The 17,481-nt window shown below is 36.3% G+C and overlaps 1 protein-coding gene across 3 annotated transcripts; it reads right to left on the reverse strand.

The window, feature by feature from the left end:
• Positions 1–3,877: 3,877 nt before the first annotated feature.
• On the reverse strand, positions 3,878–16,968 carry SPOPL (speckle-type POZ protein-like). Of its 3 annotated transcripts, XR_719868.1 has the most exons (11): positions 16,833–16,968; positions 16,548–16,669; positions 16,130–16,281; positions 13,676–13,803; positions 10,224–10,401; positions 10,071–10,126; positions 8,353–8,475; positions 6,951–7,093; positions 6,813–6,866; positions 4,167–4,723; positions 3,895–4,122 (listed from the first exon to the last, which is right to left on the reverse strand). XR_719868.1 is itself a non-coding variant. In XM_010000369.1 (10 exons), exons 1-10 carry the CDS (start codon positions 16,908–16,910, stop codon positions 4,579–4,581), a joined length of 1,179 nt encoding a protein of 392 aa, XP_009998671.1. In that variant the 5' UTR covers positions 16,911–16,968; the 3' UTR covers positions 4,048–4,578. The 3 variants fall into 3 exon arrangements, 2 of the variants coding, with proteins under 2 accessions (XP_009998672.1, XP_009998671.1); XM_010000369.1 differs by having other exon boundaries at positions 4,048–4,723; XM_010000370.1 differs by lacking the exon at positions 6,813–6,866 and having other exon boundaries at positions 3,878–4,723.
• Positions 16,969–17,481: the final 513 nt, after the last annotated feature.

Genomic DNA, 17,481 nt, shown 5'->3' on the forward strand with positions numbered 1-17,481 from the left:
TATGTGGTCCTTATAAGCCTATACTCCTTGACAGGAAAAGAAAAAAATCAATAAAGAGTTTTTGATGGTAGCTGGAAAAAGGCACTGTATCTCTTAAACCATGAAGCCCATCTTCATCACCACACGATCAACTCTTCTTCCCACTATCAGTTCTGATAGTCTGTGCCAAGGTAGTCATTTCTCAGGTAGGCAAGTCATAAGCTGTTTGGAGCTCTTAAGTTATTGGAAAGGGTCAAAATGGAAAAATATCTGAGTTAATGGAGATCAGAGCGAGACTGCAATATGATCCTCTCCAAAAAGGTTTCCAGAAGGACAGCAGTATATTTTACACTAGACTGATTTGACAGCTGGTAAAATACCCTTCTCAAATAAGAGAAGCAAAGGAGAACATATACAGGAAAAAAACAAATGCAAGACACACAGACACTTCTGTATAAGTAACAACTTTATTGTAACTTGATGTGCTGAAATGCAAAAATATTTTCAGCAACAAGGTACAAAAAGTATTTCACCATTAACATCAGCTGATAAAAAAAGGCTGGATGGTTTGATACAACTGTTTACATATATCTGAATTCTCTTAATCATCTCCACCCCAAAACAGGTCTAAGTCATTTCACTGGTTTAATTTCTAAAATAGGACTCGCTGATCTTTAAGCCTTCAAAATCCAGGTTACAAATGTGGTGAAGTTCCTTGCAAAACACTTGAAATAGTGGATTCCCTTTACAAACATGGTCCATTTACTGTACGCAGAAGCCAAGGTATGAGACTAAGTCAGTGTCTTGCTAACTAGGAAGCTCAACTCTGCACTAAACAGGCTATCAATACCAGACCAAGAGGACAGTTAACATTTCATTTGTCAATTACAAAACCAAATAAATGTTAGGCTGAGGAATTTTAACCAAGTGTAAAAGTCAACAAAATTCAACAGTATTTCAGGCAGGAATACCTCACAATTGCAATGCACTGTCTTTTGTGAAACACAGTTTCAAATACTGCACATCATTTTATTCTCCCAAGGGAAAAAAACTTTCCATGAGGATTTAAAAGGAACAATTCTCCAGGTAAGCCTTCTACTGACCTTCTGTGCAAAGGCAAATTTTATACTAAATACTCAATGTTTAGAAAAACATCATCACTAGAGAAACTTGTAAAACAAAGTTTGTGTTCATAATTATCACATTTTGACATACACTTCTCTTGTAACAGCAAATATTTTCACTTTTTCACAAAAATATACCATTACTCGACTTGTATCTGTAATATTTATTCCACTTTTTCGTGTTGTTTCTACCTCAGTGAAACTGAATTTAGGAAGCAAGAATCAACATGCAACAGAGCCTAAACAGGCAATTTATAACTTTTCTGTCTCAATCATGTATCAAATAGCACTCTCCTTCACCTTTCAAAATACCTTTTCAAAAGATCTTGTATCCTGTTAAATCTTCCCTTCATGACAACAGTTTCCTAAAAAAGGCACAATGTGTTCATATTTCTGCATGCAGTAAATGGACAAGGAAACAAGGATTGCTCATTGAAGCATCTTCCACTCAAAGCATCTCCTTAGGAGAGGTTCAAATGGAAAAAAAATTATATATATATAATACATAATAGCCTTTTAACAGCAAATTGAGTCCTTATTTTTAGAAAGTTATTCTTGACAAAAAACACCGCACAGTCATACACACACGCACACACAGGACACATGCAGGGTGCTCCCCAGAACAGTATGGAAGTGGTGGTTCACATATATCCAAGGGAGTAGTGTTGGCAAGCCAAAACATGGCACCTTCATACATTATATTCCTAATCTGGATATAAAACTAGGAAAAAAACCCCTAAGATTTCAGCCTGAAAAAACCGTCCATTCTATTAGTTTTCTACCTGCTGCACCTAGAACTGACAACTGAGGGTTGGAAGGGCAAGCTCTTGAGACGTGGGGAGTGAAAACAAGCTACTGAATCTGAAGAACATTGAAATCACAAGCTACTGAATCAGAAGGAGAAGGTTGTAATTACCAGCTATCCTGTTCCAGTGAGAACACTGCATGTAGTTAATTAAAGAATCAAAGAGGTGAATATTTAGTGCACTCCCTTGAGAATACAGCAACTGTTTTACCTTTTTCTTAAGAGCTGACAAAACTTGAAAACATACATAATAAATAATATCAATTATCATGTTTGTTGGTTGGGGTGTTTTCCTGTTAGTGTAATGTATGGCATACACTGCCTGACTGGAAAAGTGGACACTCTATAATGTAGATAATATTATATAGCACAGTGCCTGACATTTTTTTTGGTATAAAGTGTGCTATTAAGCTTCTAAAAACCAGTTTTCATAGAAGTCCTTAAGCTTTCCATTTGATCATTGTATGTTGTTACTTTAGAACAAGCTGAACTGGACAATGGTTACAGCATTAGATATTCAAGTCACTTTGTATGTTAGAGCTGCAAGTTTTACCAGTGATGAGCATGAGGATAGATAGTCTGAACACATCACAGAGTGCAGCAAAAACATCACTATTTTGGTGAGAACAGTTACCTTTAGGACTTATTGTGAAGAATGCTTAAGAGATCTTATTTTAGATAAATATTTTGAAATTGATAAAAGGATAACTCTCTGTAAATATATAATTTGATGCCTTACGTACTATTCAAGTTTCTGATTTTACACTTTATCCATCTAATCATAACAATTCAGAAGGTAAGAAGAAAATGCATGTTTACAGGTTATTTTAGTCTTCAAAATTGAACTGGGCATTTATTCCAATTTACCTTTGCTAATGGTTGACTAGATGCCAGCATACAAATCTACTCTTTCCTCTAAAAGCTTCATTCAGAGCAATTCAGATGAATCTTAATGAAATGAGGATGGAGATAGATTTGAAGATAGTGACCAATCTGAAATTCTTCCTCTCTCCTCCCTGCATAACTTTTTTTTAATAGGCAAACAAACCTTTATGCAAATATCTCTATAAATTAGGTGAGATCTCCTCCCATTCCTCACTGCTAAACCCAAGTCTTCCCAAAAAAGAAAAATAGCATATTATCACTATTACAGTAAACTCAAGGTAATAACTCAGGAAACATTTAGAGTGTGCACTACTGCAGACTTTTCCTCCCAACTGTAAACAAAGCTATCAAACACTGAGGATGTTGATATTAAAGCTAAGGTTCATATCATAAAGAACTGGCCCGTGACAAGCAGTTTACAAATGTTTCATCCTTTTCACATTATGCAGAATTTCAATACCATCCACAATGCTAGTACAGTAACTGAAATGCAAGACTGAGCAAGTCTCTGCTTGCCAACACCGTCTCACATTTCAGGGAAATATTCCTCTTGATGTGTACATAACATCCTTAGGTGTTAATGGAAGTTGTGCACAGATGTCAAAACAGTAAAAAATCCCTTCAAAGTTTTACCATTCACAAGCCTTTTTCAAATAAGTGAAAATATTCTGTTACTTAAATATGAAAGCTTGCAATAGCCACCTTCGATTGAGTCTCAAAAAGACATGCCTTTCTTCTCTAACAAAACTAAATCCCCTGTGGCCATGGGCATCTTCAATTGTATCTAAAAAGTTAAGCCACAATTACCTGTACCTCATTAATTCATTAAAAGCAAAATATATATGTACCACACAACATACAAAAGTTACACATTAAAAGTGCATATTCGGAATCCATTTGGCCCATTTCTTCAATTTACATTTGGTCATCCTCTGCATCCTTTGCTTTCCTATGTAACCATACACGTGGGATGTATTGTTTTCCATACACAGTATTATTCTGTTCTCACACTGAACTCTTCAACTCTCATTCAGTTCTGCATTAAATGTAAACTAACGATGGACCATCAAGAAACACATGCAAGAGGTTTATTCTGTGTTTCTTCTTACCGTTTCGACAGCTTTGACACACACACAATAAGCATTACAAACTGTAATGAAAATACATTTTTGGGCCAAAACATTGCATATTTGCCCCCACAATGAAAAATAAATTATGTTCAAAGCAGTATATTGCCATAAATAGCCTGTAGGCATTCTCTGAAGGTAAACAGGCTCTCTCTATATTTAGCACTTGTCTAGGGTACATTATGTGCCTCTGGTTCAAGCACTTTTAATGAGAGGCTGGTTAAAACCTTCCAGTTAGCACAGGACCAAACTATAATAATATTTTTTTTTCTTCTGAAAATAATGGAAGATCCCTTTCAAAAATTAATCTTCAGTTATCAACTTTACTGCATTATGGAGCTAGTGCAATCCTGCAGAGCCTAGTCAAAAAGACAAGGCACATTAAAAAATAATAATTAAAAAAATCAAGATACATTAGACTATATGGACTAGAGAGTCATTGAAGATAATTTAAGGCCTTTCAGTGAATTAGAGTAATCAGTCTAATTTAAAGCTGAGGATTAAACCATAAATTATCCATCTGAAAAGCAAACAATAGGCTTTTTCAGCTTCTGTTCTGTGGACAACGATAACAAAAACTCTTGTTATGGTTTGTGAAAACACCTCTGGACATGGAGGAGTAGAGTCAATTCAATTTTTCTAAAGTTCATGGAAGATTTCATGACTGTTTTAGCCGTTTGCGTGGAATGCCAAACTGTGGACACTGCGCAGACGCCAGTGCGCGAAAGGCCTCGGCTACTAAGTGAGGGTGGGAGTGGATCATGGACTTCCAGCCTGCTGTTTCCATTATGTCTGTTGCTTGGCTGAAAACAGAAGTGGTAAGAATAGTCACACAATTTTACAAACCAAATGCGTCAACGCACAGTGGAGAAGAGCAGGGAAGGCAGAACGACTGCAGCAGAGGAGTTGAGCATTAAGGGACAACAGGCTTCACAAATGCCAGAAAGGATGCCAGTGGAAAGAGGCAGCAACTTGCAGTCTGGGGATATTGATACCAACACATGTAGGGCACAGGGTGCTCATTCTGCTCTACTCAGTATCAGCAAGACCTCAGCTAGAGAACTGCATCCAACTCCGGGCACACTGTTAACAGCCTTAAAGTTGCTCAGGAAAAACAATAAAAGTGGTGAGGAAAACTAGGTGAAGATGAGGTCTAGTATAGAAAAGCAAGGGAAGACCTAATGATCTCATTACATTGAAGGGCATGCTCAATTTGGGGAGAGATAAGGATCACAAGATGAATCAGCTGAAACTGTAGCAAAAGTGACGCAGTTCATACGCCCGAAAAAGCCATCAAGACAGATTAGCTGGCTGCCTACAGAACCCTTCACTGGGAGCTCAGTCTGACTACCAACAGAACATACTTGAGAACATTCATTCTTCAGTACAAGATCATGGACTGCATTCAGAATGGGTTTCAATGGTCTCTGTTGATTTTTAACCAATACAGAAGCAACAACAGATTTCAGCGAGTATCACATTGACATCAAGGAGATCAAAACTAATGTATATTTTTACTTTTTTGTGAAATAATATAAAACAAAGCATAAAATTCACTCTGCACATGAAGAGTATTACACCAGTTGGAATGCATGTCGCATTGACACAGGATAAATCTGTAATTTGGAACCAACAGCTTATGCAACAATCCCAACCTTCCACTGCCCTGCATGTTCAAGCCTCTCATGAGCATCTTCATACTGTTTCAGGAACACAGTCAAGCATAAAGTTAGTAGCTGAGCTCTAGACTATATGTTCTCTCAAAAACCTTTTACAGATTTCTAACGTAAGCCTTTAATCTTCTGCTGCAGGTCAGTAAAGGTAAGTGCCTTGAGAAACAATACCAAAGTTCAAACTCCCTGGTGCCCAGACTCATTAAATTAAGCCAGATCCTCTCACATTATTTCCCTGATTTATTGTAGATGTTTTAGCTGAAGCAAAGATAACCAGGATTTTTCTAGCAATTATCCAATACAGAAAGAAGTCTGCTCAGTAAGTTCAAAAGCACTTGAGAATGAATACATCAACTAGCTAACATTGTTATGTATTCTGACTTATCTTCATTAGTTTTTCTATGGGCATTTTATTATTTCTCTTCTATCACTCCCTTTTCCACATAATGTTCAATTGTTAGGCCCATGAACATTTTATTTTTTTTTAAAGGAGAAACACTATTTTTAAAGTAATGGGTAAAACCAAGCTTTTAATTTATCTGGAGATTCTGACAGTAAGAAAGAGATGCCCTGCTGTCCTTTTACTGCTTCACTCTGTCCCTTGCTATTCTGAAGCAGGCTGTCTTCTATTTCATGATTCACTTGAGCTGTTCTAAGTCTATGCTGCAATCAGTCCTACAGTCTGAGCCACATCTTTTCAACCTACTTCCAGTGTAGGCATGAGCACCTGCAGAGTCAGCCAGATCAGAGGGACCTGACTGACTAGTTGTGTGGCCTCCACAATACTAGTGCTGGCATGTAGGAAGGTGCACAAACACATCCCCAAAGGCAAAAAGAGCAACTGCTCTCCTTTCTTTGGAAATACTGCAGGCTCAGATTGATCTAAGCAAGTCTTGAAACCACATTGGGGTTGCCAGTCCTCCAGGCAACCTGGTTAGTCAAGAGAATGGCTTCCCTTCTTTTGTGGTGGCTGCTGCCACCATCTCACACCACTGATATGTTCCTAGGAGAAGAATGAAAATTAGCTGCTGTTAGAGCTCATACTCTCTCCCTATTGCTTCAAGGGGAAGTAACAACCATCACTGAGGTAGCACCTGATGAATCCTGCTTTACTTACAGACAGTGACTGGCCCCAGTAGTGTGGAAATGAAGCAACAGTTCTTAAGATCTGCAGTCTATTTAGCAGGGTTTGTACAGAACACGAGGCAGAGCAACTTACTTGCTATTCCAGTTTTTTCCATCTTTACACCCAAGTTGTCTAAGAACACTGCACCTGCAAGACAGAACTGTGCTAATATTGAAAAGGTACACAAAGCATAAACACAAATGTATTTAGAGAGTTTCAAGTACTACTTGCCTGTTAATGAAGTCTATTGCTTGTGCTTTTAACTGTTCAGCGCTGTGCAAATCTGCGAGGATAAGAATGTCAGCAACGTTTTCTACCGAGAGGTTACTACAGAGTGCTTCCTCACACATCACCTTCAGCCGTTCCAGTGCATACTGATAAAAGAAAAAACTACACTAATCATTCTTCAAACTCATTCTTTCTACCATGATCTCGACAGTTTTTAGATCAAACTGCTTCCGAACAGGTAATTCAAAATTCATTACACTGCACTGAAGAATCCTCAAGTGGCAAGACATGCATTGGGTTTGGCACCAGCACCGTGCCAAGTGCTTCACTGGGAGAAATTTTATGAAAGCAACAAAAATAACTTATTTAGAAGTTTTGCTTTTCCCTCAGTTTGATAAAGAGAGGAAAAGCAAGGAACAGACTCAACCTCTTTATCAAAATAATCATCACACAGGTTTACATCTCAAAGTAAGGGGCATGAAATTGTACAATGGAAAATTCCATTAAACAGTCCAAAGTAAAAGACATTAGCCTGTTTGAAACTAGCTTATTCCAAGTTTATCCCCACCTCATTCTGAATTCCTTAATTTCTTCCATACCTTTCACAGAGCCTAGCAGATAATGGATGTCAAATAATTACACTTCCATGTTATATTTTTAATTAATAACCTGTTGCTTTTTTGAAGGATGCCATGGTCTGAACAGGTTTCATTCAGCTGTACACATTTCTACTGAGTTCTTACCCATCCTGTTTAGTTTCAGTTTTCAAGTCTGAAAAGAACTGTAGAAGTATAAGTGGCATATATTCAAGTTGCCACTTGTGCATTTCTATTAGCAACCGTTCCAGGCAATAAAGAAATGCTACCAAAGAAAAGTGAGATTATTGGCCTAACTTATCCATTTCTAGACCTATTCCCTTTTTATTCCATTTTATTACTACACTGCTCCTCAGGATGCCTCTAGAGTAAATATTAATTACAACAAATCTGTACCTACCAGGTAATACAAGAGTGTAATGCCTTTGGTAATATGCAGAACACTCATTTTTAGGTTATTTCACATTCAGAAGGAATAGTAGAAAGTTTTTAGCAGTTTTTAACTGCTACGAAAAGCTACAGGAACCTCCTAGCTCACAATTTTTATTTCCTGCTATTATATTAAAAAAAAATTGGATGGTAAACATAATTAACATCGGAAACATTTCTGGACACAAAAGATTTATCAGCTTTCCACCACTAAAAAAAAGTCTATTCTTTCCCATCTTTCTCTGTTTCTGATGACACCTGTTTCTCATGTTTAAAAAAAATAAAAACACAGATTGATCTCAAAAAAAAGACATTTTCTTTGCAGAATATCATTTCACAGGCAAACATCAGACATGAGAACTTAGAAGTCAATTACTTACTTTGTCTGCAGCTGCCAACAAATTGTCAGCCATTTTTTCAAGGTTTGGTGCTTTTCCTGTGTAAATGAATCTCATCATTTCTTTAAAAACTTCAGGGTCTACATCATTTATTTCTACACGATTCTGGTAAAGAAGAATAATCAATAAAAGCCTCTGAAATTTAGCTACAACTTTAAAGTGAACATACCAAATACCATCTGCATGCATGCCACAAGTTTTCATTAAGAAGAAAGTAATCTAAAACAGTAGTTCTGAAAGTGAGGTAGAAACCAGTTAGAAAAGCTTAGGTAGTAACAACTGATTGCAACTTTCTTTTCTAGAAATGTCTAACTCTGGACTTTATCACAGAGGCTGTACATAAAAATCAAGGCATAGTTTCAGGAATATTTAAAAGTGCTGCTGAGTTTCCAACACAACAATGATGTGCTTGGAACATCAGAAGTCAGTGCAGCAAACAGAATTAAGTGAGCTACTTTTGGATCAATTTAAGTTGAGCCAACACAGCCCAGGTTGTGTTCTCAGAATTTAAAAGGCAAACAAAGCAGCACATCTGAGTGATATCGTGTAGCAAAAGGCCCTTCTAAAAAATGTGTGGTGCTGCATGCTTGACTTCACCCTCTAATAGTACCCTCTGTAAGAAATTAACAAAGTAGGAAATTATGTCAAAGCTGAAGAAGGAAGCACCAGACTTTTGAATGGAGTACAAAAACCACAGGCTGTCAGCACATGAGAAGTACATGTTCTGGTCTCCTATCCACTGAACCACAAAGTTTCCAGGAACTGGGCTACACCAGAGATTTGCTGCTAACGTGAAGGCAAAGGCCCCTGGCACAGCACATCACTCAAGCTGGAACATGTCTGAGTTTCTTTCACTACAGAAATCCCAATGCTTCCAATGTTCTAATTCTACCTATGAAAGTTTCCAGAGAAGTGCTGGGAAGAAAAATACCAGGTTTGTGAAACTCGATTGTACTAGAGCACCACATTCATCTGAAGTATTTGTTCACAGAAGTGGCATCACTGCAGCCTCCAAGACTAAAAGATGATCATCTATTATGATCCCATAGTGAGCTGATCAGTTCCTCGTCTTTTCATGGATTCTGCCTACAACCAACCTATTTTAGACATCCATCTTCATGAAAGACCCAAACGACTCCTCACTGTGCAAGATAACAAGTGCATGAAAGCAGAAGCAGGCCTCTGTGCTGATTAACTATCCACCCAAAACACTCTCACAGGTCAAGTGCCTGCAGAAACTGCGGCCCAAGTGCTTCACTGCCTCAGGGATTTGTTTGACTCATAATTCACCTGTTGTTTGTTTGTTCTGGCTACCATATCAAATGGTTAAATACAATCCAGCAAAACCCTAGTCAAGTAAATTGGCTTATGTGAGGGTATAAAGTAAAAAGGGGCAGAGGTTACTAGGCCAATTGCATCAGTAGCTAATGTTAAAAAATCCCAACAAGCCTGATCCAAGGCAGATGCCATGACTTGAAAGAACAAATCCTCTAGAACCTTTCCACAGTTGGCTCCATATGCCCTTTCTATGCAAAGAGACTCCTGCAGAACTCAAAGTGTCCAGGAGAAGTACCTCCTCCATACATGCACCATCATGCAGTACTCCTCTTTCTCAATTTTCAACACTTGGGAGTTTCCTGCAACTTTTCCCTTTTTCACAATGTAAAATATTTCCATGCAAACTTTGCAGTAAGGCTTACCTTTTTGCTTTCCTCCATTTCATGTTCAAACATTGCATTAAAAACTGGAGATCGTGCTGTAGCAAGAAGATGAATATTACATAAATGTAATCAAATCTAAAACTTGTAGCAATTTTAATTACAAAATAATAGTGATACAAAAGTAGAAAGTACCTGCAAGGATAGATTTATGAGCTTTGAATTCTTGTCCTCCTATATAAAAACTGCAATCTGTAAATCTTGTTGTTTCCCAGAGATTCCCTAAGTCTTCTGCTAGTCGACATTCAGGTACCTTCAAAGTGTTTGTATTAGACTGTCCTGATATATTTACTGAGTCTTGGACCACGCTTACCTAACAGAAAATCACAGCAAGACAACTCCTTCATAACTGAATACCAATAATAATTAAATTACAGTACCCATTGCTTATTTCAGCAATTGCAAAGCAAAGCAAAGACAGTGGTTTCTGGTATCAGGCCAGAACCATAAACCAATGCTGTACAGTTTAAGTAACATAAATACTACTTTACTTAGAAACTCTTAACACAGTGCCTTTATTCAATCATAACTAAAAGAAAGAGCATAATATCACATGCCACCTGACAGAGATGGCAAACTAAGTAAGTCAAGGACAGATATGGCTCTTGAGATGCCAGTGGGATTTAAAAAATGTTAATGCTACTTCAGAGACAAATTAACAGTTCAAAACTCTCCACATGCTTCAGTAAAACATCTACAACATAAAATCCTGAACAGATCACCATGATGACAAAGCCAGAGTTTCATTAAAATAACACAAAAATTCTGAATAGTACGATAACCCTAATTTTAATTCCAGTAAATCCATACTTAACCTACAATTTGATAATGAAACTAAGTGCAAGTAACATGGCTCCTTCATTATTTCATTTTACTGTGTCCAGCTGATACAAAAATCATGACTGACTGTCTTCCAAACAAGATTAAAAGCTATTATTTTAGAAATAGAATTTAATAAAGTACAAATGCGATAGGCAAATATCAACAAAAATGAAACGTGCTCACAGGATGTAATTTTTGTACAGAAACATGTGCATTTGAAGTGAATATACTGCCATTATTCCCCATTATTAAGTGTTTGACTTAAGAAAAAAAAACAGCACCATGGCATTCTTACTTGATTTTTTCAGTCTTTTTAATCAGTATGTTAGGAAAACAGAAGAGCTCAGAAGGTTTTATTTCGGTTGTCTGAGAGCACACACCCGAAATTAAAACCTTTGTAAAGAAGAAGAGAGTCATACTGCAAGATCTTGATCACTGCACCTCCCAAATACAGAAAATTAGGGCTATATATAATATAAAATGCTGATACTGTTGAGATCAGTGCTGTGGTTGAGTTCCAGAGGCTCAGCATCTGGAATAAATCTGGCAAAAAGCAAAAATAGTACAGCTAAGCTTCACAGAAATCAGAGCATTGCAAACCAAAATCCAGAGGAGGAGGATGATCCAATTAAGACAGCAGCTTGGGGATTTGAATCATTGCCCAATTCCCTGTTTCATCCCCTATCCCCTTGTGATTGTAAGAAAGTCCCTTATATTCTTCCACCTTTTAAAAGGAGAAAAATACCCCAAAGCCCTGCAAAATCCCACTTTCACAGAAAGACTGTACATTCACAACACTGAAATATCTATGGAGGTACAGCATGCACTGCTTCAGTTTTCATACATGTACAGTGATTTTAGGAAATACACATACAGACAAACTGAGTTTTATATTAGCAAAATTAGCCTTCTGTTGTCAAGGGTGAGGGTTTTGCTGCTCCAGAGGCTTGACTCAAAGTTCATGATCCAAGTTGTCCACACAGCAACCTCTTGTTAGCTATAGATAGGACGGTCATCTCCACATTCCTTAGGTGTACTTAAACTCATCTCTGGTGTTCCAAGCTTCTGTTATTTTAGAACGGTTTCTAATATATGTTGATAGCTGTGCAACACAAACCATCCTTTCAAGGGAGCTATATCTTAATTTTAATTAAAGCAAAATTTTACTTCACATCTACACATGAATGGCCTGACATGTATTGTCTATAGGTTGCAACAGCTTTTACAGACCCTATATACAAATACTTGCAGCTGAAGAGCCAATGAAGAACACACCTGAATAAGCTACTTTTAAAAACATTTGTATTTCCAATTGTTTTTTTTTTGCTGAAGCCTGAAACAAGCCAGAAGTTATTTTAACCTGCTCACTGTGCACATCTAAATGTAATACTTCCTTCAACATTAATCAGGGTAGGCTAAACCCTTCACAAAAGCAACTCACATTAAAACATCAAGAAATTTTGTAGAAAAACAATTCTATTTAAATATCAGCAAAAAAAATTAAATAACATTACATCTCTCTGGAAATTTTGGGATTTGTTCCATTAGTTTTTTTAAACAAACTTCATATATAAAGTTAGATAGTGACCTATTTCCAAAATCAATCACTGTTTTTAAGAGCTGTTCATTTACATCAAAGTATTCATTACCAGCACAAATTAAAATGAAAAGACACTCAAAAGTATCTTTAAAGAACCATAAAACACTTGTTACATCTGCTTTTATCACCCAAATAATTGTATTCATAACAAATTCATAATGCAGCTAATTTAACTTGTCTAAGTGAAAATAAGATGCACTATATTTGCAATATCTAGTCTCAGGAGCCACATTTCAATTATTCTTCCTACACAGTATAATGACATAATTAAATTGTAATCTTGCCAGGACAATTTTACACATTTTCTGTAAATACACAGATCAAAGCAAACTTATTAGCAGTTAGAGTATCTATCAGCCTCCTAAGCCCCTAATCACTTTATGGCAGCAAAGATAACTGGCCAATGTATATTTAACATACACTGTACTTACATTGCAACTTTCTCTAGTTTCCATTTTTAACACTGAAGAAGCTTTTTCTGAATTTTAATATGACAATTTAGGTTACCAACATAACTGATATTACAAAAGTGACCCATAATATGCTATAAAGTTAATTTTATACCAGAGTTCTCTAAGTATGGATTCTCAGCACTGAGCACTCCTACAGGATACCTGTACTTGTTCAGAAAACCAAAAGTAACAATTACTATAAAATGTTTCATTTACTTGAAAGACCTGTTCATTTGTAAAGCCACCAACTCTGACATTACAGGAACACAGATTCTGACAAGGGGTTGGTTTTCTTTATAATGCAAACCAGCATGCAGACATTTCTTTTTCCTAATCTAGTGAAAAACAATCCTACAATGCCAAATAAGACTTCTTCAAATAAAACTGACCTCAGTAAAATACTACTTCTACAAACATATCAGCCACTCTTTGCATAAACAATTTTATAGTCAATTCTAACATAATTCTGGCAGATTGCTGAAGGAGATCAATGTTTTACAGGTAGTCAAATCAGACTTACTCTCTATACTTCAGGGTATGTGTATCAAAAACCAAAATAGACAAAGCAAAGAAATTAGCATCTTACGGTATTTATCATCTACAGAATACAACTTTGACAGAATATTAGTGCTTAAATCACCATAAACCTCTATTTATTAGAACAGAAAACACTTTACTTAAAAGCTTATCACTTAAAAAAAAACTATACCCACCTCACAAAATAACGTAAGCTTGTCATCTGGTAGAAGACCATTAGCTTCATCTAGCAAAAAATCTCTTCGGATAAATTTCTTAAAACCCCAATCCTTGCCTTGCACAAATCGATATGCTCTTTGGCTTTCTGATAAAAACAGTTATGTACAAGTAAAGCAAGTTAAATCAAACATGAAATAATAACACCTAAAAAAATCCAGGTTAATCTTAGGCACCATCCAGCAAGAGAAGATTTTTTCAGTTAATGTTTAAGAATGCCAATGTGTCAAAACAGAAGCTGTTCACAGGGAACTACCATTACAATTAATTTGTCATTGCAAATGCATTCTGACAACACTTCTGCAGTTGTCTTAACAATCTGGTTTGACTCCTTCCTGAAATGAAAAATCATGTTTCACAGGCTCAAATTATTTTGAAAAAAAAGCATTAAAAAAATCAAAACAGAAATAAAATTTTTCAAGTAATAAACTATTTCTTTAGTCATTAAGAGACGTAATTTGTGTTTACCTTTTAGCCATAGCTATGACAGTTCCTTTTTTAATCCATCAGATTTGCTAATAATATATATATATTTAGCATTCTTCTACAATGCCCAAAATAAAGACATCAGGAAAGTGACTTCTCTACACTACAGTTAACTTGGTAGCTTTTATTGTTATCAGCAAGAACTAGTGTTAACCCTGTGAAATGAAATTATCAGTAGCAATTTTTGTAAACAAAATTACAAAAATAAAGCAGCATAAAAGGGGAATTTGATTTTTTCTTCTATCTAATGAGGTTAAAAAGGTTAGCTTGTTATCTATCTTATACACAACTTCATCACTTGAAGCAGCAGTCTACGTACGATTATCAAAGGACATTTATAGTCAAGCATGATTATACTGTATAAATAAAAACAGAGCATCTCCAGATGGTAAATGGCTGGAAAATCCAAGAAATAAGATTTATGTTGGTAATTTTCCAAAAATAAAAGATGTTTATAATTTTTGTACTGGCAAACATAGGATAGCTACTATTGCAGAAACTGAAGACATCAGCTTATAGAACTTACAGGTTTTAGCACCTCATGATTTTTGGCACTTAAAGTAACACTTGGCACAACCTTCTTGTTCTCAAAATCCTTCCATCCTACACTGGATGTCCCTCCTTTAGGACAGCACTACAAAGAAAGCTCTCGTACATTTTCTGGGGAAGGAGCAAAACTGAGTGCCTCTCTGAAGTGCATGTAAACTCATCTACACAGCAAAGAGATACTCAAAGCACACCAGGTTCTGAGCAAACTGCTTTAGATGACCCTGACTTCAAGCTGCAGTTTAGGAATAGATGACCTCGAGAGGTCCCTTGCAACCTATTCTAATTCTATGATTATCTCAAAACATTGATGGTGTATTACACACTGTAATTTAATTTAATTACATACACCAATCCACTACAGGTCTGGAAGAGTGTCTCAAGGCAAAAGCAATGATCCACCAAATGGAGAAAAGCATAGCTTTGTTCATACATGCTCCAGAACCAGCAGGCTCGTAGGGACTGAAGGAACCAACTCCACCAGTGGAAGGGGACCAACACAGAGTGAAACATACATTTACTTCTCTTCCAAAAAAGTCCAATCAATTATTTTTTAGATTTGAACTCAGTTTTGTGGATTTATTAAGGATTATAAGTGGGCCTTGCCACATAAGGAGAAGGTAGCATGAACTCTGGGTAAGAGTATTAGAGAACTACAGATTTCCCAAGAAATTCAGAACCTGCAAGATCTGTGAAGTCCTGGAGTAGCAGAGTGAAGAAGACAGATTCTTCACATATGATAGTAGTAACAGCATAAACTCAGTTAAGACCAGCATTAAATTACCCATTTTCATGAGAAATCCAGGTTTCCCAAAAAGTTGTTCCAGTCAAGTTTGTGGTTTTAAGTTTGAAAGTAAGAACCACACATTTTTCATATCAAGAAGGAAATTAAATCCCCAGTTATTTCTAAGTATTCTGATTCCTTGGGTACATGACTCGTGTTTTTAAACTGATTACAGTGTAAATCAGATGAAATAGACTAAAACATTGTAAAGGAGTGTCTAAAAAAAAACCAACAACCACGAGTGTTTGTCCTAATTAACTACGGAAATCAACCACTTACTTCCAGTGTAGATAGAAACAAGTAAACACACCTATTCTTGCAGGAAGCAAGAAAAGCCAAGTGACAAGAATGAGTGACAGCACCAAGTAATGCACTTTAATTTATACTGCTCAGGACAGAATTAACATACCTCAGTGATCAGAAATGTATGAAATATAAACAAGATTCACAATTAAGTTTCTAAAAGGATATTTTTAAAAGATATTTTGAAGTTTATCTCAGTATTAAATTCTGTTCTCAACTGAATAAAAAGTTACAATGCTAATTTTCTTTGGGACATGCTTGCAAATCCACATGCAATACACTAAGATTCCCTTACCCATTGCTTTTGTTTCTTCTCTTTTAGCATTCAGCAGGGAAAATTTGAATTTTGCTCTGACTTCACTTTTTGGACAGCTGACTAAAAGCAAATATAATGACAGGTAGTCTTTGCTTTCATCATCTAATCCCTTTGGATTCACTCTCAGGCACCTGAAAGAAGTGCAAAAATTGTACATTTTAAAGTCATGCCCAGAAAAATAAAAAAAATATTTTTATGAGATACAGTGATACATGCTCCCCAAACAAATCCTTCCCTTACAACTGTTGAGATTTTGACATTACAAGCAACCCATACCTGTAGCATTAGGGAAACGAGTTCTCATATTTATCTGTAACTTAATTTTGCAACTTTTGCAAGTGCAGGGGAAAAAAAACCAAAACAAAGCCAGAAGCAGTTGCTATAATAAAGACCTTACCACTTCATTTTGTCATTTGGCCCTGATGAAAAGGTAGAACTCTTTAAAACTTCACCCATTTCTTCTCGGCAAAAACTGAAGTTATTAATGGTCCACATGTAGGAAAATTTTACTACTTTAACCTGAACAAAAGATGTAGAAAATTTCAATGAAATTAACTTACACATCAAGTATTAATTATGGGAATTAGTTAAGACTGTCAGCACAACTCAGTATGTTTAGGGTTGTTTTTTTTAAAAATTACTACAACTAGAAAATAAAGCCATTGTAATTTACATAGATTACCTGTGTGTAACACCAGCTTTCAGCCACAGGTCCACTGGACATCTCCCCAGGAGGAGGTGGGGTAGGAACACTTGACATTGCCACTTATTGCAGGCTTATAGTATCAAGACAGCAATCCAAACGTCAGTAATTCTCCTAAAAAGAGTAATTCACATATTTTGTTCACCCTTTTTAAGTGTGAAAAAAAATCCATATTTTATATCCATATTATTGTGTTTACTAAACAATGCATCTAAAATTGAACTTCAAGAGGACAATGGCTTTGGTATTTGGCCACGCTAGGTATCACACATTAATGACCACTTGTATTCAAAGTCTACAGGGTGAATCCTCAAGCAATACTTCAGAAAAGCAAGCACCTATGCATCATACAGTAACGTTAATGATGTTATTTCAACATCACCTTCGCAAATTACCACCTTAACGACTCCAAGTGTGTTAAAACTTTCTTTGGGATCTTCTCCTTTGATTTGGAGAGTAACTAGGGCCCTGTGAGCATGCAGTTATTAGTACTAATGCACTTGTTCACACAGGTTTAACTGAGTCCTGAAAAAGCACCTGGCCAGTCAGGAGCAGAATAGCAGAATCCCAGGATTTCTCAAGAGAGGGTAAGAAACTTGCATTTAAAGTAGCATTTTCTTCACACATC

This window comes from Chaetura pelagica, unplaced genomic scaffold (assembly GCF_000747805.2).
Source record: "Chaetura pelagica isolate M959 unplaced genomic scaffold, ChaPel_1.0 scaffold386, whole genome shotgun sequence".
NCBI lineage: Eukaryota > Metazoa > Chordata > Aves > Apodiformes > Apodidae > Chaetura > Chaetura pelagica.

Coding starts and splice junctions, on each gene's coding strand:
- SPOPL (XM_010000369.1), bottom strand. CDS start 16,910: ATGTCAAGTGTTCCTACCCCACCTCCTCCTGGGGAGATGTCCAGTGGA. Junction 16,282..16,547: donor CCAAATGACAAAATGAAGTG/GTAAGGTCTTTA, acceptor CACTTCTTTCAG/GTGCCTGAGAGTGAATCCAA. Junction 13,804..16,129: donor AGAAGAAACAAAAGCAATGG/GTAAGGGAATCT, acceptor TGTTTTTATCAG/AAAGCCAAAGAGCATATCGA.